This window comes from Aedes albopictus, chromosome 2 (assembly GCF_035046485.1).
Source record: "Aedes albopictus strain Foshan chromosome 2, AalbF5, whole genome shotgun sequence".
NCBI lineage: Eukaryota > Metazoa > Arthropoda > Insecta > Diptera > Culicidae > Aedes > Aedes albopictus.
Window position 1 is genome coordinate 161604043 of NC_085137.1, and position 23268 is coordinate 161627310.

Consider the following 23268-nt stretch of genomic DNA (forward strand, 5'->3'; position numbering starts at 1 on the left):
AAATCAAAATTGAAAATCTATTTGTTTTGCTTGTCTTTCGATCGTTGGTTTTAATATTGAAATGAACAAAAATTAAGCCCCATTCAATATAAAATCTAACATAACAAATATTTTTCTTTTTCCAGTATGTTCCTTACTCAAAAAACTCAAACAACAAGCCCGCGAACAGATGGATCAACGAAGGCCCAACCTGGTAAAAGCCCTGAAGCAGATGGGAGACTTCTACATGGAACTCAAGTGGGACTTCCACTCGTGGGTTCCGCTGATCTCGCGCATCCTCCCGTCGGACGTGTGTAAAATCCACAAGTCCGGTTGCTCGATCCGGCTGGACACCACCCTGGTGGACTTCTCGGACATGCGCTGGGAACGAGGCGACATCTCGTTCATCTTCAGGGGCGAAAATCATCCCAAAGACTCACTGACGGCGCTGGACAACGAATGCCGCTGCTACCAGCACGTACGCCACGAGGAAACCGAGCTGGAAATCGAAGACGAAGTGGACATCCTGATGTCAAGCGACATTCTCGCGGCACAGATGTCGACCAAAAGTATTAGCTTTACGAAGGCACAATCGGGCTGGATCTTTCGCGAGGACAAGAAGGAAACCGTGGCCGGACAGTACGACAGTGATCTCTACACCATCAACGGGCTGACGCTGGAGCAACGGAAACGAAGGGAGCATCTCTCGCGGGACGACCTACAGAAGAACAAGGCCCTGATGGAATCGCTGACCAAGGGTGGCCAGTCGGCAGGAATTGACCAGAATGGTGAAATCATTCGAAGGGCTTCGCTGCAACCACCGCCTATCAATAGCATTACGTGGGAGGAGTACATTTCGGCCGAACCGGGACAGTATCCCAACTTGGGACGTGACTTAGTTTATAAGGAATCGAGTAAGAATTTTAGAGCTACCGTTGCTATGGTAAGTAGTTATAAAAGCACAATTTTTACAAATTCTATAATTTCTCCACTCCCATTCCAGAGCAAAGACTTTCCGCTGAGCGTGGACATGCTGCTGAGCGTGCTGGAGGTGATCGCACCGTTTAAACATTTTAGCAAATTACGGGAATTCGTCACGCTGAAGCTGCCGAGCGGCTTCCCGGTGAAGATCGACATCCCCATCCTGCCGACCGTGTCGGCCAAGATCACCTTTCAGAAGTTTGAGTTCCGGGACGACATCTCGCCGGAGTTGTTCGTCATTCCGGACAACTACAAGGAGGACAGCATGAGGTAAGTAGTACTTCGAACTGTTTACGGTAATGGTTTGCTGGGAGCTTTTCTAAATCCGTCAAATCAGAAACATAGATAACTTCTGCGACTTATAAAGAATTCAAAGAATCATGAGGAGGGCAAATTTTGGGAAGTTACCAAATAGTCCAACATGCCTAACAAACATGCCTAGTGTTTTGATGTTTTGAAAAGTATTTTCATGTGTTATTGATTAAGCATTAGACTACCCATATTCGCATAGTCGACGTAAGCGCCATTATAGTTTTCAACACAATTTTAAAATTTCTACAATAAATAATGAAAACTTTAAGATTTTTTTACGTCGACATGTAGTCGATGATTACATCTTGTGCTCTATTGGATAAACTGGTCACAATTATTCTCATTCGACATATATTAGCTTGTGAATGCTGACATTGTCAATGGTGGTAACGTCAACTATGCGATCATGGGCAGTAGAGGCCTGAATCTCTACCTAGATCCTTGATCAGATGTCATTGTTTGTTTTGCATTCATTAAAATATTTAAAAGTTTTCCCCTTATCATTTAATCACAGTCAAACAGTTGAATAGCATTGAATACACTCCTAAAATTATTTTTCTAAAAGTTGCTAAGAAAACTAAATTTTCCGTGGAAAACTTAAAAAAATTAAATAGTGTGACTTTGGGTATTATTGGCAGGTTTGGTTTTTTCGTCATGAGGGGTTTTGTCAGGCAAATTGCCTGAAACTTGGTCATACAATTAAGCTTGGCTGGGAAGCATTAAAGGGCAACTTAGTGTTCAACAGCTTTCGAAAAACTCCCCTTGAAGAAGAGAACATAACCACTAGGCCGTCCCTTATTTTGCAAAATTTAGAAATGTTATAAGTTCGTTAGTGGAAAATGATCGTTTTAGCTAAAAAATGATCGTGTCAAAATTTGAAGTCCGTATCTCAAGGCTAAGTGGTCCCTCAAGGGGCCTAAAGTTGTCAAAAATTGTATGGGACCAAAAAAACATGAAATTTTTTTCGACAAAAAAAATACGCTATTCTACTAAAACCGGTGATTTAAGGACCCTTAAGGGCCAAAAATGTGCTTAGATTTGCGATATCTCTACTCGTTTTTGAGTTATTGAACAAAATAAGGTAAGTTTCCTTCGGAATTTAAAAAAATGGTCAAAAATGCTGATTTTTCAGTTGTTTTTTGTCAATATCTTGGAAACGAGTAGAGATATCGCAAATCTAAGCACATTTTTGGCCCTTCAGGGTCCCAAAAACACCGGTTTCAGTGGAATGGTGTATTTTTTTGTCGAAAAAAATTTCATGTTTTTTTGGTCCCATACAATTTTTGACAACTTTAGGCCCCTTGAGGGACCACTTAGCCTTGAGATACGGACTTCAAATTTTGACACGATCATTTTTTAGCTAAAACGATCATTTTCCACTAACGAACTTATAACATTTCTAAATTTTGCAAAATAAGGGACGGCCTAATAACCACCGAAAATACATAAGTTCCCCGATTTCAACTATAAACACAAACATGATCACAAAATCTTAAAATGTTTTTGTCTCATAAAATCTATAACCCAAACAGGCTTAAAGGAAAAACATAAAACTGTGGGGATGTTCGAAACTAAGATTTGAAAAATAAAAAGTCACAAAATCGTGAATGAAGATGAATTTTCGTCTAAAACATGTTTACATGACGAAAAATGAAATTTTGACGAAAATACAAAAAATGGAATATTAGAAAGGGACCATCCATAAACCACGTGGTCATGCTAGGTGGAAGGGGGGGGGGGGGTTGTTGGGCAAAGACCACGGGCAAAATGAGCTGAATTGTGGCTTCTACGCCGAAATTTTTCGGAAATTCCATAAAAAATCAAGAAATCATCATCTTCTGACAATAGTTTTCTAAATTTAATCTCTCAAATTTTCTAGAGATTGCTTTAAAAATGCATTATCGAAAAAAATGTGCAAACATTGAAAAAAAAAATTCTGGAGTAAATTCTTGAAAGAATTTCTAGCGCATTTATAGAAACTATTAGTTGAAAGCACTGTCAAAATCATAAAACTTAAAAAAATATGTTTCCAAAAAAAATGTTTCTAGGATTTCCATGTATCAGAAGTTATTCATCAGAATAGTTCTAATAAAAATCCGTCCGAATTACTAGTAGAACGTTCAGAGTAATCCACTATATCTCCGGAGAAAATGCTAATGCTAATGCTAATAAATTTTAAAGAGTTCCTAAAGAGTATTTGCAGGCATAAATCACTGGAAATGCTTAAACAGAAACCCCAAAAAGATCCAGAAAAATTCTCTTTGAGGGGAATCTTAAAGGTACTTATAGTGAGTAAATCTTGAAAAATCTTGAAAAAATGACATTGTCCTTCGACGTTTTCCCCTAAGGTTACTCCCAAGTTAAGGGCGAACGGGACGGTCGAGGAAATATCCGCCATTGCTCTGTTGCTACTAAGATGGTAATATCAAATTCTACTTCATATTTTGCAAAAAAAAAACCTATCATTGTATATGCTCACTTGCAGTGCATATCCTGGTTGTTTTTCAGCCTTGTCTTTGCGATAGAACTCGAGATTACCATCTTCAAAATCGCGAGGCAAATTGTTAGAAAGAGAGGCAAGATAGGAAAAATAACACGGCGTCCCGTTTCATTTTAAAAAGATAGGAATATTCCAGAGATTATAAGGTTTATTTCTGGAAAAAAATTATAAAGATTTTTTCAAAGAATGTTTTACTGAATTTTTATAGAGATTTAAAAAAAAATCTTCAAGTAAGGCCTGAACTCGAAAATGATGCCCGACAGAAAATGAAATACACCGGATCAAGATGAAACGCGAAGTTTTGAAAGAGATTTCGATACAATTTGGACATTTCTCTTTCGCCGAAAGATTGTTTGAATCAAAAACTATGAGTTATGGCATTCAAGCTGCTTACCATCATTGGATAACATTATGTTATCCCACTGTTTTATCTTACCCCATCCATTTCAACTTTCCCCAGTGTACCTTAGTGTATAACTTTTGATTAAACGCATCAAAACGGCTGAGTTTTTCAACAGTTACTATATAGTACGTGTAGATCATGCCATGAAAAGCGATAAAGTATTGACCAAGATATCTCAGACGCAAGAAAATGAGATCTTAAGAAGCTTGTGCAAACGAAGATTAAAAAAATAATTCCTGTGTTTTTTACTCTTTTAGCTTTAGAGCCGGAAATACCTTACCATTTTCGATGAAAAAAGTGTCAAACCGATGTTGATGAAATTTTTTCTTAATATGTATTAAGTCAGGAACCTACAGTGAAATTTTCAGACGTTTTTACAAACTAACAGCAAAGTTATGGCCAACACCATTTTTACATTGGTGCACAAAATTAAAAAAAAACTCTTTCATGCGTCTGAGATGTCTTCTCCAGTATTGACTTTACTGATTTTTATGAAATTTTCATGGTATCATCTACACACACTAAGCAGTAACTGTTTGAAAACTCAGCTGTTTGGATGCGTTCAATCATAAGTTGTACACTGTTTTCTGTGATGCAGATTTTTTGAATATAGGCCTTACCGGAAAACCTATAGGAAATCCTACTCATAATAATCACTGACAGTGTGATATCTTAGCTCCGAGATATTTCTATTTTTTACAGAAATTTTGCATAAGAATATTACCATCAGACAAAATATTGATGGTTGAAAATAAGCAACAGTCGGATGATTTTGTTTTGGCAGAATGATTTGAAAATAAAAATACTCTTTTAATCAACACTGCTGATTCTTCGACCAGGAATAGTATATTATGTGGGGGTAAAGTGGCCAACCTAAGCATTTTGGTCGTTTCCAGTGGAAATGCGGCAAAATCCATCTGCTTTTCCGAGTAACATGGAAGGTAATGATATACTCTAGAAATCTTTAAAAAATATTGTTTTCTTTGATTATTTTCTTCACCAAAACGTGCATCAAAATAGCTTGAAAAAAAAAATGGGTGTGGGTAAAATGAACAAGTCCTTAAAAGTTATATAACAACATATTATTTCTATGTTTTTAATTACAAACTATCAAATTTCATACGAAAACTTTATTTTGTTGTTTTCAAGCTTTTAATACACACTTTGAAACACACTTAAATAATTATTGTAAAAATAGTGTAAAAAACAATCACTGATTTAGATGAAAACTATATTTTGTTGATAAAAAATATTTTTTCATAACTTTTTACTTCAACAATCTCACGATATGTGCTACTGCAGATGATTCAGGAGTTTGCAAAAAAAAAAAAATGAAATTTTGGTGAAATTTGAACCGATTGTCCATTTTACCCCCACGGTCTGCTTATGTTAAATTATTTCCAAAAATTCTTTGTTTTACAAAACTAAGTTTTTTTTGGTAAAATATAGTCTTCTATATGGGCTTCATTGGTTTAGGGTGTAAAACTTGTAATAATTTGAAAATAACTTACGAGAAAACCTTAGCAATGATAAGCAAATTTTACATCATTTCCGATTTTCACGTGATTTTTAAAGTTTTTGTCATTTTGAAGATGTTTATTTAATTCTAATGTTCAAGATCAGCAAAAGTATAATGACTCATGCTTAGGCATAAGCTCCACTCGTTAAAACATGTTGAAAAACAATAAAAGCCAAGAAATTGCAATCTGTCCATTTTAACCCACCTGTCCACTTTACCCCCACCACCCCTGTGGCTAATAACATAAAAATTTCACCAAAATCGGTTGGCGGAGAATTGGAAACAAGAGACTCAACATTTGAAAATCTTGGGCAAACAAACACTTTAAAAATATCACGTTTTTATACCAAAAACTGTTGAGCCAAAAATACTGAGCCGATTTCAATGATTTTTTTTCTCTATACGTAAAAATGTATGTAGAATTTTTGTGTTATTTTATCTAACAATTAAAAGTTATAGCCATATATCTAGCACTATGTCACAATAAGCAGATGTGGTTTTCAGTAATTCAAACTGCTTTAATTTTGAAAGTATTCAACCAAACGACTGAAATTTTCACTGACAACAGCATAACACAACAACTTCACACTGTCAAAGTGTCATAAAAATCGGGACAGTGTTGCCAGTCCTACAGTAAAAATAGTGCAAACTGATTATAAAATGGTAAAAATTGATCAAAATTTAAAAAAAAAAATTGTTTTCATTGTTAAAAAAATGATGAATTATGATGAAATTTTCATCACTTATTATGCCTTACTTAGAGAACTAACAGCCAAACTTCCAGACGTTTTGATTAGCTAACAACAAAGTTACAGCTTAATCAATTTTTAAAATGGGTGCCCAAAGTTTCCAATATCACATTTTATTGGATCGGCAATATCTCCGCCAACACTTAACCGATTTTGATGATTTTTTTATGTTATTAGCTACACATAATATAGGGTCTTGTACCATTTGGGCAGGTGTACCTATTTTGGACACTTGCTGCTATAACTAAGTCAATTTCAAACCGATTGTTTTGAATTTTTGTGTAGAGTTAGATACTGTTCGTGCCTAACTACATATAAAAAATCAAATCAATCGGTTTGAAATTTAGTTAGTTATAGCAGTAAGTGCCGAAAATAGGTACCCCTGCCCAAACGGTACCCTACTATTCTTCTAATCTATCTAATCTTACACTAACGCAGTCATTACTTGAATTCAAATGCTGGAAAATGATCATTCATTTTTCTTGTCTAACGGCCAGGCCAACTGCGCAGCATGTACATACCGCAGAAAAGATTTCAAGGGATGGAAAGATTTCAACATAGTCAATATTTGAAAACATTCTACACCTGCAATCGAGGGGAATGATGGAAGCGTGGACCTCTCGTACCAAACGCTTCCAGATAACGATATGGATATTTAAACATGTTCGCATGTATTAATATGGTGATGTATACGATGATTTGCTAAAAAAACATATTGATTACTGCGCCAGGAACGGTAATAAGATTTATTGAGAAGAGAATATAGGATTATAGGAATATAGGATTAAGTATAGAATATAGGATTAGTAATACTGAATAAGGCATAAGTGATACGCTCGTTACATGTACTTTTTTTAAAACATGGTGTTTACAATAAAATTTTCTGGAGCTCCCTGGAACAAAAGGTATATGGAGACGAACCAGCTTCGGGCTGAAAGTCTCCATAATAAAGATAAAAAATGTCTATTAGCAGTTAAAAACATAAATTAAAACATAACATTACAAAAATACATCAAATTTTAATCTGGTTTGCTACCGGTTCAGGCAGTAAAATAGCAAGATTAAAATTTGATGCAATATGGTAGATCTTACACCGTAACGCACCGTTCTAAGGTGATCTACTCACGTTACGAGACCTACACATAGTATGATATTCTTGGTTCAGCTATTTTTATGCACGCAAACGGAAGTTATACACTATTTTGTGTGGTTGCATGTTTTTTGAGTCCAGTCTTTATTTCAAAAATCAATGCTGATCAAGAATGTTTGGAAGTCCATAGAAAAATACAAAATAATTAGAAAAAATATGAAATTTGAAGCAGTCATGAATATTAGATTTTGAGTGTTTTTTTTTTCGATTTTCTCAAAAATCACCCTAACGGAACCTCAAAATGATTTTTTATAGGTAAAATCGAAATTAAGCACGCTTCAAATATGCATATTCTTTATTTAAGGGTTGAGCATTATGACTTTTTGCCCGTGTTGCTGCCGGCTTAGAATAACACTACGGACCACCTGTTTCGGGGGTAAAAGTGCACCAAACAGGTAACGTAACCCCAATCCAAGATGTCAGGCGACCCGTGCCGAGGGATGAATGGTTTAGGGGGTTCAAAATATGCTCAATCTTTAACGGAGCCCGTAGCGTGAGTAGATCACCTTTTTAAGTTGCGTTACGGTAAAAGATCTACCACTTGATCCCTAGCCCTCATTGCTTCTAACTATGGAACGGGATATTTTAGTTGTAGAAGGAAAAAAATTGGTCCTTTTACATTTCATACTTTGCTCAAAGTGTCGGTTTGATTGTGGTCGAGATGAATCATGAAACAAGGAAAAGTGGGTTAGTACATATTCCTAATCTCTTCACTCTTCACTGGTTTGATGCTGTAATGACTTGGTCAATGTCATCGGTATCATTTCTTGACTTTTTCGTTAAGGGATCCGATTTTGACTGAAAAAGGAGCGTGTTAAAAGCCGAACCTATGAATCAGAATCCTTCCTTAAGATTAAGTTGAAAATAGTGATAAAGTAATACGAAATGCAATGCAACAAAGGATACGGGATATACCACAATAGATGCAAAATCTCGCTCTCACGAGTCAAGCGCCGAAATCTCGTTCGCTTGTAAAACGAATCCGAATCAATTTGAAAGACATCCAATGTTGTTGTACGATAGGTTTGCTTTAGTTCTATCATACAATCCTAAAAACTTCGATGTAAATGATAAGAACACCAAGAAATAACGCAATGAGTGAAATCGCGAGTCAACTCATTCATGATTTTTTCGGCAGTGAGTTTAGCGAGTCCAGAATCGCGCGTGAAACAACTCAAGCATGAGATTTGAGAATTTGAGTTTTTACCAACACTGGCTGAGCATATCATAAAATTCTTCATATTTCAAGCTTTCAGGAACTTTTTTAAGATTGTTTCTACGATGATTGGAAAAATTACAATAAATCAGAGAAAATTGGGTTGATTTTGAAACTCCATACATTTTGTATGGGATGAAAAGTTGGTCAAAAACTTTAAACCTCATTTGCTAGAAAGTGGGTGTTTGTCACTTACACCCTTTTGCATCTAACCCCCTCAAATGATATTCAAACCTTTTTTCAATCAAATAAGAAGGTCACCACCAAAATCGTTTTGGTAAAATGGAGTGTTTACTTTCGTCATATTTGTTGATTATTAAACTGAATTACAGTACAATCGATCACAGACATAATTTTATTGATCACATTATATCACAAAACGTACTAACGAGTGTAAAATTCCAGTAGTTTTTCTTAGAGGAATTTAAAAAAAAAATATCTCGCGCTGAGTATCATACGGGCGTATCTGCAGTGTCGATTTCTCTTCATCGATTTTCTCTTTGATTAATAACTTGGCCGGCAGATCATTTTCTGTAGTTTTTGTTGTTTTGGAAGCTAGACCTACAGGGGATAGACAAAATGATCGGGACAAGCAAAATTGTCACTTCTCAAAAATGTTCAACTAGCTGTAACTTTTCGAAAAGGACATCAAATATTCTCAAATGTTCACTGTAAGTTCATCAACTAGTAGTGTATCAGTGGTCCAAATTTAGGAAAGATCGGGCCATTCTCCATGAAGTTATAAATGCAATGAAATTTTGACCATTTATGACTTACATATTGATCTATGACAAACGTTTGACTTAACTAAAAAGTTTTAGCACGGAAGAAAATTAAAACGATTAGATCGTTTTTTAAATAAAACACCAAATCAAACCAAAACATCAACATCGTTTCAAAATTCAAGATACAATTTATAGTTCATTTAATTTCCCTTAAATTGATTTATATATAAATGTGTTTTGAAGGAAAGTAACAACATAGCCGCCAATAAATTGAAAAGGTTATGGGATGCAAATTAAAAATAGGCCAATTTACTGAAAAATCGTGAAACAAATGAAATTGCTATAACTTTTTCTCTTGTTAAAAATTTCAAGTTAGGTCAAACGTTTTTCAGGGTTCATTATATAAGTCATAAATGGTCAAAATTTCATTGCAATTGGTTCATTCAATCTGGAGATATACCAGCTCAAAGTTGGCTATCGGATAAATTATACCTTTTTCAAAAATCTTTATAACTTCGTGGAGAATAGTCCGATCTTTTCCAAATTTGGACCACTGTTACACAACAAGTTGATGACCTTACAGTGAAAATTTAGAATACTTGATGTACTTTTCGAAAAGTAACAGCTAGTTGAACATTTTTTGAAAAGTGAAAATTTTGCTTGTACCGATCATTTTGTCTATCCCCTGTAGTTGTCCTTTACCGATACACACCGAGAGATCATCCGAATATTGGTCGTATTTCCCGGAATAATCAGAAGAGAAAATCGATGAAGAGAAATCGATCATTGTAGATACGCCTGTAGATACTAAACGCAAGAAAAAATGTTTTTACTTGTGATTTGGTGTAGAACTTCTAAATCTAATAAGCATCTAAGAGTTTTGAAACTAATATGTTTTGGAAATTATACACGACAAAAACTCTTTTCAAAAACCCTGTGAGGTAATTCCTGGAATTTTAGTGAAATATGTAGGTTTGTTGAAAATATTGCCAAACAACTGAAGAACTATGACGGGACCTTTCCAAAAATGTTGATGAAAATACCCATAGAAAACCGTGATAGACATTTGAATTTGAAATTTTAGAGGAATTCCAGTTTGATGTAATGAATGTATAAAATGGACTATATATAAAATATTCTTTCAACAGAATATTGACCAGATATGCTGCAAGAATATTTATCTAGAAATATCACGCAAATTTCTGCTAAATTATTGTAGCAAGCAACCCTTCAGGATGCTTGATGCTTCTATCAATGTATATACATGTAATGCTAGGCCTTCCGGAGTATATTGAAATCTCTGCATCTTTCAATATTTTCTTGAGAATACATCCAGAAATTCTTATAATAATTATTTTGGCAAGAGCTATTCGCAACCCTAGAATTTCATTGCAAATTTGCCTTCTGAGTCTTGCCAATGCATGAATCCAATAAACATTTGAAAAGCCATTTCAGCGCGCATTTCTCTTATGTAGACAATGCACAATGGTCCACGAACCAGATTTACGAGGAAAGATGCATACAGCGCCTTCAAATGATTTTTTAGACAAATATGGTCTTCTACAAAGTTGTTGCTAATAATTAGGCCCTCTTTCCAATGTACATGAAAATTAGGGTGGTCCATATTTTCACAGCAATTGGAAATCAAACTTTTTTATTTGAAAGAATAACTATATACATTCTTCAGAAAAGTTGGAGATCTATAAATTTTGAGCAAATTTGCCGAAGACAGTTTTTTTGTAGCTTCAAAATTGACCGATCTAAAGATATATTTCTGAATTAGCTTAGGGTGATTCAATAAAAACAGGTTTTCTGGCTTTAACTTTTTCAGTTTCAATTTCTCGACAAAGTCGCCCAAGAAACACTTGTAGAGCATTTGGAAACGCGTCGTTTCGTGCACTGAGATGATCGTTATCTCTTTTGGTTTAAAAGTTATGAGCGTTTTTCTTTAAAATTCATGGTTTATTCAAAAGGCGATATTACGGGTTGGGGCAAAAATAAAAAATATCTTTTTCCAGCATTCAAAAGAAGAAATATTGTTATAAAACATATCAAAAAATTAGAGAGGTGTTATTTTTGTAACTCAAGTAAAAAATACTTGAAAAGTGCCTATTTTTTCTAGAAAATCATCAATATCTTTTGAACGGAGTGACGTAGTAACATTCTCAGCGCACGAAAATGTGCGTTTATGGAAGCTCTAAAAGTGGTTCTTTGACGACTTTGATGAGAAAATTGAAACAAAAAAGTTAGAGCGATAAAACGATTTGTTCTAGCGTCACCCTATGAAAACTATGGGAAAATGCTCAAAATTTGGACAAAACAGTTTTTTTACTTAATCTTTTTTATTTAAATTTTCGTTAAGTGAAAGCCAGAAAACCTGTTTTTATTGAATCACCCTAAGCCAATTCAGAAATATATCTCTAGATCGGTCAATTTTGAAGCTACAAAAAAACTGTCTTCGGCAAACTTGCTCAAAATTCATAGATCTTCAACTTTTCCGAAGAATGTATATAGTTATTCTTGCAAATAAAAAAGTTTGATTTCCAATTTCTGTGAAAATATGGACCACCCTAATTTTCATGTACATTGGAAAGAGGGCCTTATTATTAGCAACAACTTTGTAGAAGACCATATTTGTCTAAAAAATCATTTGAAGGCACCGCATGCATCTTTCCTCGTAAATATGGTTCGTGGACCACTGTGCAATGTACAGGGGATGGCCAAAATGTTTGGGATAAGCAACTTTTTTTCCCTCACAAAAAAGTTCAACATGCTATACCTTTTCATAGAGTGCATCAAAAAATCTCAAATTTTGACTGTTTATCAACCTATTATATGTGCATGATTGGTACAAATTTGGACTCGATTGAATAATTTTTCGCGAAGTTAGAACCGTTCGGGTAAAACACTATTTTTTAGACAACTAATTTTTCAGCTGTCATATCTCGGAAACTAGTGAACCGAATTGAATGAATTTTTTAACGTTTATCAACAATATACTGATACTTAATACAACGTTGTAAAATTCTCACGGCGAATTAAGTTATACCGGGTTGCAATTTTTACCCATATAGAGGAAAATAAGTCAATTTTACAATACCACACAAAAATTACTAAATGTGTTCTTCCTTTAATCTAAATAGGCTTTAATATATGTGATTAAAGATAACTTGAGAACAGAAGTGGCAAACCTTTGGACATCAACACTAAAATTTATTGACATTGACGTAAAAAAATTACATTTTTTCGAGAAAAATCCAAAAAGTGTCAATCCATGAAAACTTTCTTCAGCGTTCAAAAAGTATCTATGTTTTAATAGTTTGAGAAGCATTTATATATTGTTAGCATACGTACAAAATTTCATTCAATTCGGTTCACTGGTTTCCGAGATATGACAGCTCAAAAATGAGTTGTCCAAAAAATAGTGTTTTACCCGAACTGTTCTAACTTTGCTAAAGATTGATCAATCGAGCCCAAATTTGTACCAACATATAATAGGTTGACAAACAGTCAAAATTTGAGATTTTTTGATGCACTCTATGAAAAGTTATAGCATGTTGAACTATTTGTGGGCGAAAAAAAGTTGCCTATCACAAACAATTTAGCCATCCCCTGTATTTCACGTCAGATAGGGGCTGTTGTACGTTGAACTGCACTCCTAAGGCGGTCGGCGAACTTTCGACTTGACAAATAACTTAATTGAAGTGGGCCCAAAATCCGCAATGATCAACAGTTCCCCAACCGCACCATTATTGCATTATTGCCCGTTCGAAAACAAAAACTGACATCAACATGTTTTGAAACCATTCACAAATGCACGGTCAGGCAGGTGCAGTAGGTAGCAAGCTGACGACCCGCCACCTCAAATCAACTGCCAGTGCTGAAATATGAACTTTACTCTCGGTGGTGGTAATAGTATCCTTCCATTCGCTCCAACGCACATCTGGCTTGGTTGAGGTACCTATGTGGCTTATGTTATGATACAATTGTTGAATTTTGATGCCGGTGCTGAATAAACTGTTTCGATGGTCGGAAATGAGTTTGCATACTTTGTCCCTTGATAAACAATGCAAATTCGAGGCCGTTGAGGTCTGTCTGACTGAATTTGATTTATTCGGGTTGGCAGCGGCTGACCAATGCTTGTAGCTTATGCGTATTTAAATCACAGCTGATCATCCGAAGAATTTTAACAATTAATGTCGTTTTTAACAAAAACTCATAGTAGGATTGTTAGAGAAATATCTGGTGGAACTGACAAGGGAATGCTTTATACAAATTATGAAAGAATAGCTGGAGTCATTTAAAAAAAATCTAAAATGGTTGTTTGAGGAATTGCTGAAAGAGAGGTTCTTCAAAAAACTTCTGGAAGAATTTCCGAAAGAGTTCTAAGACAAATTATAGAATTAATTCTTAAAATAATTTTCAAAGTAATTGAAGATTTTGCTATAGAAATGCCGAAGGAATTGCCGAAAGTTGACTTCCCAAAGGAATTCCTGAATAAACTACCCAAGGAAAAAAGAACATTTGATGGAATTGTAGAAATAATTCCGGTCGAATTTCTGGGAGCGTTCCCAAAATAATTCCTACAATTGGCCAACAAACTATTGAAGGAATTGAAAAAGAAATTCCTAGACAAAATGCCCAAGGAAATGCTGAAGGATTTCTGAGATAATTTCTGCAGAAATTCGAGTGATTATGTTGATAAATGAGTGGAGAATTTATGGAACGAATTCTCTAAAAAAAATCTGGAGGTATTGTCGGAGGAGTTCCTTATAGAATCGTTGAAGTGATTCATGAAGGATTTTTTTTAAATGCGAGTATTTGTGAAAGGAGTCGTTAAAAGACTACTGTAGAAGTTGTGGATGGTTTTCGGTTGGAAAACCATTGCTCCTGAAAAAATCGTTAGCAGACTTTTTTTTCCCAAATCGTTGGAGGAATCAGAGGAATTTCGAAACATATTTTTAAAACAGGCATTTATGATTAACCATTATGAGAATTTGAAAAGCAATTGTAACCAAAATTTCTTGAAAAATCTTGGAAGTGATTTCTTAAAAGTTCTCGAAAAATGTTCGGTTAGATCATTTTTAAAAATTCCTGAGAAAACTGCCGAAAAAAATTAAATTAATTTAGTAACGAAATTCTTGGAAAAATTTCCTAAAAAAATCCAGAATGAAACTTTAGAAGTATTGTTTCGAATATATCAAGACAGACATGATGAAATTAAGATTTTTATTGAGAAATCGAGAAAATCTTTCCTGGAAATTTGGAGTAAGTTCTACGAATATAAACTTATTCAAACTAAAGAGCAATATTTTAAGAATTTTTGAAGAATGTCAGGTTTAATCGATAAAAGCTCTTTCATGTAAACTACTGAACCAATCTCTATTACAATTCCTAGAGAAATTAAAAATATATATGCAAATTTGGGAAATTAAAAAAAAATGTATGCAAATTTGTGAAATCGGCTAAACAAATAGATGAACTATTGGTGAGATTCGAAAAAAGATCAGAATGCCTAGGAAAAATGAAAATGGTGATTCCTAAATCAAATGAAGAAAACTTTCATATAAGTTCTTGGAATTTCTAACAAAATTTATGCCGCAACTCTTGTAAGAATTTCTGGAGAAATATTTTGGAAAAACTGTCTGGTTAGTTACAGGAAGAAATGTTCAATAAACTTCTGAAGGTTTCGCGGAAAAAAATCAAGAAAAAACTTTTGCAAATTTCTTACAGATTTTCTTGAGGAAATTGCTGAAGAAATTTCCAAATTTGAGAAATTTCTGCAATTATTTTTTTTAAATTTTTACCAGGAACTGCTTGACAAAGTTTGTAGCTTTCAAAAGAGTATGCATAAAGAGCTACGTTAAAAAGTGACGCCTGAATAACGTAGACTGTGGGAGCAGTTTGCTTAGAGCTTCTTTCGACAATGATTTTCTCAGAATTTACAACGGTTATACTTTACAGCAAGTATGTGAGGAATTCTTTTTATCTGCATAATTGCAATTTCTGGCTTACGATGCCACTGTTTGATTGTTTAGGAGAGTTAGTGAGATTCTTCCAAAAAAATCCTGTTGAGTATCCTCCATGGATTTCTACAAGGATTACTTCAGAAACTTTCTTCAAAATTTCTCAGTAATTCCTGTTGGAGATCTATTAGCGATTTCTTAAGGAGTCCTCGCTGGTATCGGAGAATGCTACTGGGATTTATTTAGAAATTTCTTGTAGAATACACCAGGAAGTCTTGCTGGGCTTCCTCAGGTAATTCGTTCTGGAAATCCTACAGGAGTTCTTGAAGGACTTTCAAGTGCAATTACTGGAAAAATCGCAGCTGAAACTACTTAAGAAATCTCAACAAAAATTCCTGGAAAAATCCTAGAAATAATATTTGCTGATACTTCTAAAAGAAATGTGTGAAGGAATCCTTCATGGAATCTCTAAAGGCATTCAAAAAAAAAATGTTAGAATCCTTGGTAGAGGGAGAAAACTCTGAAGCAATACCAACAACTTTTTCAGAGGAATCCCATCAGGTTTTCTGTGGAGGAAGAAGGAAGTCCATTTGAAGTTCCTCTATAAATTCGTCCAGGGATTTCTCCAAGAATTTCTACATAAATTCCAGGAAGTTTTTTTTTAATTCCCGCAATAATTCTTCTAATGAATTGAAATCCTCCAGGAATGCCTACTGAAATCACTCCAGAAATTTTTCTTGTGGCACGTCAATAGATTTCTCCAAAGATTCCTTTAGATTCTCCTGTGGTTCCTTCAAAGATTTTTCTATGGATTTCTCTAGAATTTTCTGCAAGGATTCGTCCAAGAATCTTCTGGCATCACCACTAGCAACTCTTACTGGGACTCCGCCAGAAATTCCTGCAATAATTTGTTAATGGATTTCTTCAGAAATTTGGTGTAACTATTGGAAATCCTCTTGAAATTATTTCAGGAGCCACTGCTGGAATTTCTTCAGGACTGCTACTGGGATTCCTCTTTCCGGTAGGAAATCTTTAACTTTTTTTGATTTCTCATGTATTGCCTGTAGGGATTTCTGGAAATTCCTCAAAGTCCCTTAGAAGTAATAATTGGAGATATTCCCGCAGAAAACCAGCAAGAATTCCCGAACAAATTCAAGTAGGAATTCTTGAAGAAATTTCTGCAGTAAATACCGGATGTATTCCAAAAGGAATTTCTAGAGAAATCCTTCAAGAAATCTCTGAAGGAATCATAGCAGGAATATCTGGGAAAACTTCGAGAGGACTCCCTTGAGAAACTGCAGGACGAAACCCTAAGAAAAATTTTCAGCTGGCACCCCTAGAGGAACTCCAAAATAAATTGCTGGAGAAGTCTTTTGAATAATCCACTTGGAATTGCTCAAGGAATATCTACAAAACATTTCTCTATATATTGCTCCGGTGATGCTTAATTTCCAAAAGATTCTTCTAGGAATCCATCCCAGAATATCTTTAGAAATTTGTGCTGAGATTCCTTTAAGAACCCCTTTCAGAATATCTCCAAGTATTCTTGCCCGAGCAGAAGAAAATATCAACAGCATAATAAAATATGTTATTTTGGCCTAATAACTGTATACTAGAATCAGTAATTTTTATGTTATTGGCATTACATATTATGTTATAAACTTGTCTGTCATAAGCGGCAAAATAACAAATAGCATAACAAAAAAATGTTCCTGGAAGACTAATTCAATAACATGTTTTGTTAGACCAATTACAACTTAATAACAGGAAATTTTTGAACTTGTTACTGTTGTGTTATTCTTCATCACATATTGTACATTGTCTATAATGAATAATGACTAAACTTGTTATACAACAAAATATATAATTGAAATGTTATCTTGTGGATGTATCCCAAAAACTTAAACAACAACAAGATAAGATTGCCTAACAAAACATGTTATTGAAAAGATATATTTTGATAAGTTAACTATAACAAATTATGATATAAAAACAGTCTATGTGATTCTGTTGTTATAAATTTGATATTATCCTCTGCTCGGGTGCTGGGATTTCTCAAGCATTTTCAGATGGTATTTCTGCAGTTAGTAGAAATCGTCCAGAAATTCCTGGAATATTTCCGTCAGGAATTGCTTGAAGACTCCCAGCAAGACTTCTTGGAGGATTCGCACCATGAATTTCTGGAGAAATACCAACAGCATTGCAGGCACAATTTCGAAAAAAAAATCTCAAATGAATCAAAAGAGGATTTCCAGTAAGAATACAAAGAGGAATTCCTTTGGGTTTCCCGCGAACACATAGAGAAGTTATATCAGGGATTGCTGCAAGAATTTCTAGAGGTAATCCCAGAAAAATTCTTGATTAAATCCGAAAAGGAATTCTTGAAGGAATATTTTAAGATTTTCTGGAGAAAATCCAAGAGATATTCTTGGGGAAATTTCAGAAGAAGTTTGTGGAGAAGCAATTTCTGCAGGAATCTAGGAATTTCTGCAGTGTGCGTTCCTAGAGGAATTACTGAATGCTTGAAGGAATCCGCTGAGAAATGCAAAGAAGAATGCTCTTGGAATTCCTCCACAAATACCTGTTAGGTTTTCTCTAGAAATTCCTGTTGGGGTTGCTCCAGAGGTTTCTCCAAGAATTCCAATATAACCTGGGGAGTTTGATGGCGAACAAACGTTTTTCCAACTATTTTAAGGCAGCCTTCATTTGAACAAAAGCTGTGCACAAGAGGTACAATCCTTTATTCAGCTCCTAAGCTTCTATAATGTTGGTGATTTTACTCAACCTTTTGCTGATTTGAGGTTCATTGAAAGGCTGATTTAAGGCTTAATATGCGTTTAATCAGCAATCAATAAAATGTATCTATTGTGGTTTAAAAATTTTTTAAAATACTTTCGTAAGTTTTTTTTTACCATTCGCAATTTTCCATTTTCATCTCATCTGAAAAAGGAATGTATAAATTAATCTATGTGAAAACTGGGAGTTATACTTGGACCACTCAACTCAGCACCTACACCACATAAAATTGAATACATATCTTCTAAAACGAGAGCATTACTTGTGTCTGAATTATAAACCACATAAGTTGAACTAAGTTTGTATTGAGGCTGATGAAGCTTTGTGGACTCTTCGAAAACATTGCTTGGTTCAGCTGTCAAAAACTATTTGGTAGAAGGTTGAACAACAGATGATTACCCAGCAAACATTTTTGCTGTATAAGAGTGGAACAAACCACTCTTATGCCAACTTTAGCTTAAGAAACTGCTATTCAGCTAGTTCTGTTACTTGGGTAGTTCTGCATGTTTATGTATGTTTTGAAACTGATTACATAGATGCATAATACTCTATTCAACTTGATATTCAGCCATCTATGTAAGTATGTATTTCTGATTTAAGAGTTTGGACAAGCCATACTTCAGACCATGTTCAGCCACTGACACCATTAACCAGTCAATGTTCAGCTAATACTCTCACTGTTCAACATTCATTGTTATTTGGGAAATCCTTTCTGTAGTTCTTTCAAGGACTTCTACAGAAATTCCCTTTGTGGCTTCTTCAGAGATTTCAGCTGGGATTTCTTCAGTAATTGAAGTATTCCTGGAGGATTCCCAGCCAAAATTGCCTGAGGAATCCCAGTAACAATTCCTGAGTAGATTGCCACCAGAAATTTTTATCAAATTTAATGTTTAAGAAACGTCCGGAGCAATGACAGCAGGAGTTTTTGTAACTACTACAAGTTATTCCAATAAAATATTTTTGCAGAAATCCTGGAATTTCTTCAAAACTCCATCCGTATTCCCTACAGGGATTTTTTCAAGAACTCCAACTGGAAATCGTTTTGAGATATCTCCGCTGAAAAGCAGGCTCTCTTTCACTAGAAGCGTTATTCCCGTAAGAAGAAAAAAGCAGAAGGATGTGCATTTTATCACAATGAACAGCTTTGTAGAACACACGAAACACAGTTTATAACTAAAAGACTGTTTTAAGGGGTCATCTACAAAAACTGACACATAACTCATAAAATTGATTAAACAAGATAATATTTGGTTTGGATTTTTTTAACAATACATTTTTCTGAAATTTTGGCAGAACACACCAGTACTCTATTGATATTTACGAGATAAAAGTGGATTTCCATCGCACTGTTAGGTGGATTATTCACAATTTTAAAATAAATAGTCAACACTCCAAATACCGTGATAAAAAAACTTTACGTGGAATACAGTGATCAGAAAAAGTGGGAACTTTTACTTTGATTAGTTCGTTCTCAGCCGCCTGTGAACCGATTTTTAATTTTCTTTCAAGGATCTTCGACCCAATTTTTCTACTTTATTTTTTACAAAATTCATGTTTTAAAGGATGCTCATTTTTCCTCCAGAATAGCGTAAGTGAGGAGCGATTTAAAAAATCTGATATTTTTTTTGTTTACATGAAAAATTTAAGTCGTGACAACTTAAAATGACTGCAAAACGTGATTTCTACTAATAAAGCATAGTGCAGAGGTAATAGAAAATGTTCGCAACTATCTTGAACATCCCTAGCTACGATCAAATGCGGCTCTCGACAAATAAGCGCTCCAGTGCTCTTGCCAAGCATCCTAGAGGGTTAGCGTCTTCAGTAAAGTTGTCCAAATTGATTTGTGCTATATTTTTTATGTCTTAGGTTTTGATCTAGATCTGCTGAAATGATCTAGATAAGTTAAATCTTTCAATACAACGCTCTAGTGATCTTGGTATGCATCATAAAGGGTTGCAGTCTTCGACAAAGTGTTTAGAATTGGTTGTTACTACATTTTAACGTCTTTGGTTTTGATCTAGATCTACTGAAACTTATCTAGATAAGTTCTTTCTTTCTATACGACGCTCTAGTGTTTTTGATATGCATTTTAGAGGGTTGGAGTCTTCGACAAAGTGCTTTGCATTGTTTGATACTACATTCTCACGTATTCAGTTTTGATCTAAGTCTGCTGAAACTGATCTAGATAAGTTTTATCTTTCAATACGACGCTCTAGTATTCTCATTATGCATCCTAGAGGGTTGAAGTCTTCGGAAAGTGTTTTGAATTGGATGGTACTGTATTTTAACATCTTTGGTTTTGATCTAGATCTGCTGAAATTGATCTAGACAAGTTTAATTTTTCGATATAACTTATTATTTATGTATTTTCGAACTGTCTAAAAACCTTTCCTTTTTACGCGATTACGTTTTCGTGACGATGATTTTAATTAAATCTGTTTCTCTGTGCTCTAGCATTCTCTGTAGCATCCTAGAGGAATGAAGTCCTCGGCAAAGTTCTTTGGATTGGTTGGCACTCATTCTTACGTCTTCGGTTTTGATCTAGATCTGCTAAAAGTGATCTAGAAAACTTTTATCTTTCAAAACGACGCTCTAGTATTCTCATTATGCATCCTAGAGGATTGGAGTCGTCGTCAAAGTATCCTGAATTGGTTGGTACTACATTTTAACGTCTTCGGTTTTGATCTAGATCTGCTGAAACTGATCTAACTGTTGTATCTTTCGATACGACGCTCTCGTATTCTCGATATGCATTCCAGAGGGTTGGAGTATTCGGCAATGTACTTTGGAATGATTGGTACTACATACGTTCTTATGTCTTCGGTTTTGATCTGTTGAAAATGATCTAGTTATTTCCGGAGATTATGTCCGATGGTAGAGATGTTTATATTGATGGAAAAAAGTGAATTTAATGTGAATCATATTGGAAAATACGCTATGTACCAAAAACAGCCCGTTTTATGAGAATCTGACACAGTGACGCACTGGAATAACTACGGCTATATGAACCATTCCGACGTTCTCAGTCCATTTTTATAAACAAGTATACTGTAAAAAATATATAAATCCGTTAAGTATCCGGTGAACTGCGAGATTTTTAGTTCGCTTGTACTGTCTCTAGCCGATACGGAATAAATGAACGTACCTAAGATCTCACTGCAAAAATGAGCTCCCAGCTACACGTAAACATACAATAACAAAACATAAGCATTTGATACATTCCAATTTTTTGCTAACTTCTTACCTCTTATTGCCAACTTCATCAGATTTCTCATCTATTTTATAGATTTCCTGATTTATGACCTTTCGATTTCGAACACGTAAGCTGCGAACCGTTGGTGGCCACAAGCCCAGTGGCCAATCCGATTGTAGGACCCCTCGACGTTGGCTGTTGCAGTCGCATCCCTCGCGACTCCGAAATCCGTAGTATTTGAAGCAGAGATTTGAAAAAAGTCGTCATAAAATCAATTTTACCGTTCAAACATCATCATCACCATCGTCCATACCATATCCAGGCGCATCATAATCATCTTGAGAGCGACTCTTCGTTGTTCGCTATTTCATCTTTGTAGAAATTACTGATACCCAGCAATAATCAACAAGCATCGTAAAGGCTACCCAACCGACTGGACCCTAGTCTGGAAATTCTGTGTCCAGCTAGTGTCATGACCTCAGCAGTTACATAAACAGATCTTAGTCGTGTCATACAAAGACAAGAGAAAAACTAAAGTTTCAATCCTCAGCATCCCCTTTTTCTACACACAATCAATCAATCACTTTGACTACAGGTTAAATAATCCATTCCATTAACGTAAATCGATATCCTTATAAATGATAGCAAAGAGTAAAGGAGAAAAAAAAATGCAAACAAAAATATCATTTTACCGTTCGAATAAACGAATATGTGAAACAAATTTGAAACACTTTAACAAATTGGAGCAAACACTTGACCCAAAGTGAAGAAATAAACACAAATCGAAAGGCAATCAGCAAAAAAAAAATCCCTCAGCTTGACCCGAATGTTCATTTAGGCAAACAAAACTGTCCAGCATCCTGTTGCTTGTTTGCGCTTCGTCGAAATAGGAAAAAAAAATCAAATTGTAAAAGTGATATGGAAACACAGAAAATAAAAGATCATCGTTAAGTAGCAGATAATTAGTACCAACAAATCAACATTGTCGTCTCCGCGTGCAGTGAATGTTTCGTTAGGAGAAAATGGTTTCCCGTTGCGTTATGCTTCATTATTTGCAGAATTAAGCAAGCATACCTACGTGAAATAGAAAAGCGCTTACCTCCGGTTCCTTTCCCTGTTTGTCCTGAACTCCTCACTGTACCGTACCCGTTGTATTCCTGCGCCTTCTTCTTGTACGTAAGATGAATAGCAAATAAACAATTTGTTTAGTTTTACCAACCAAGCGAACGAAACGGTTTTAATTGCAAGATATCACAGCATTTGGTCAACTTCTTCTAGCCGTAATGTCCCCACTGAGACAAATCCTGCTTGTCAGCTTAGAACACTATGAGCACTGCCATTGGCACTACCACAATTATTGAAAATTTCCTCTGTCAATGACCTTTCCGCAAGTGTGTATCATTTGGCAGGCACGACGATACTTTATGCCCGAGGAAGTCAAGGAACTTCCATTACGAAAATTTCTAGATGGACCAGGAAGCGAACCCGTCACCATGGTCTTTTTTTTCCTCATCTGTAGAGCCTTTAAACCACTGCGTCCATTATTTAGGAATATTGTGGTATGACCCATATTTAATTTGGTGCTAATCGATTATCCTGTCACAATTGAGCTGTGATGGACATTGGTTGATATAGCACTCGATCCCAACTAGGCACAACTCGTTTTATAAAGTCTATTACCCTGTTAGGATTACTTTGCCAAACTTCCAAGGGCTCTAATAACCCTTTTCCAAATATTGACAACCTTTGATTAGATAGCTCTCCACAGCTGCAGAGTAA

The 23268-nt window shown here is 35.1% G+C and overlaps 1 protein-coding gene across 2 annotated transcripts in view; it reads left to right on the forward strand.

Moving 5' to 3' along the window:
- Positions 1-22711, forward strand: part of LOC109405902 (ankyrin repeat domain-containing protein 13C) — a 56442-nt gene extending 33731 nt beyond the window's left edge. Inside the window, exons 4-6 of one of the 2 annotated variants that reach the window (XM_029858762.2) lie at positions 126-922; positions 983-1230; positions 21563-22711. In XM_029858762.2, coding sequence (XP_029714622.1) covers positions 126-922; positions 983-1230; positions 21563-21620 — 1103 coding nt within the window. In that variant the 3' untranslated portion in view covers positions 21621-22711. The remainder of the gene's footprint in view (positions 1-125; positions 923-982; positions 1231-21562) is intronic. The other variant, XM_029858763.2, reaches the window with a different exon arrangement.
- Positions 22712-23268: the final 557 nt, after the last annotated feature.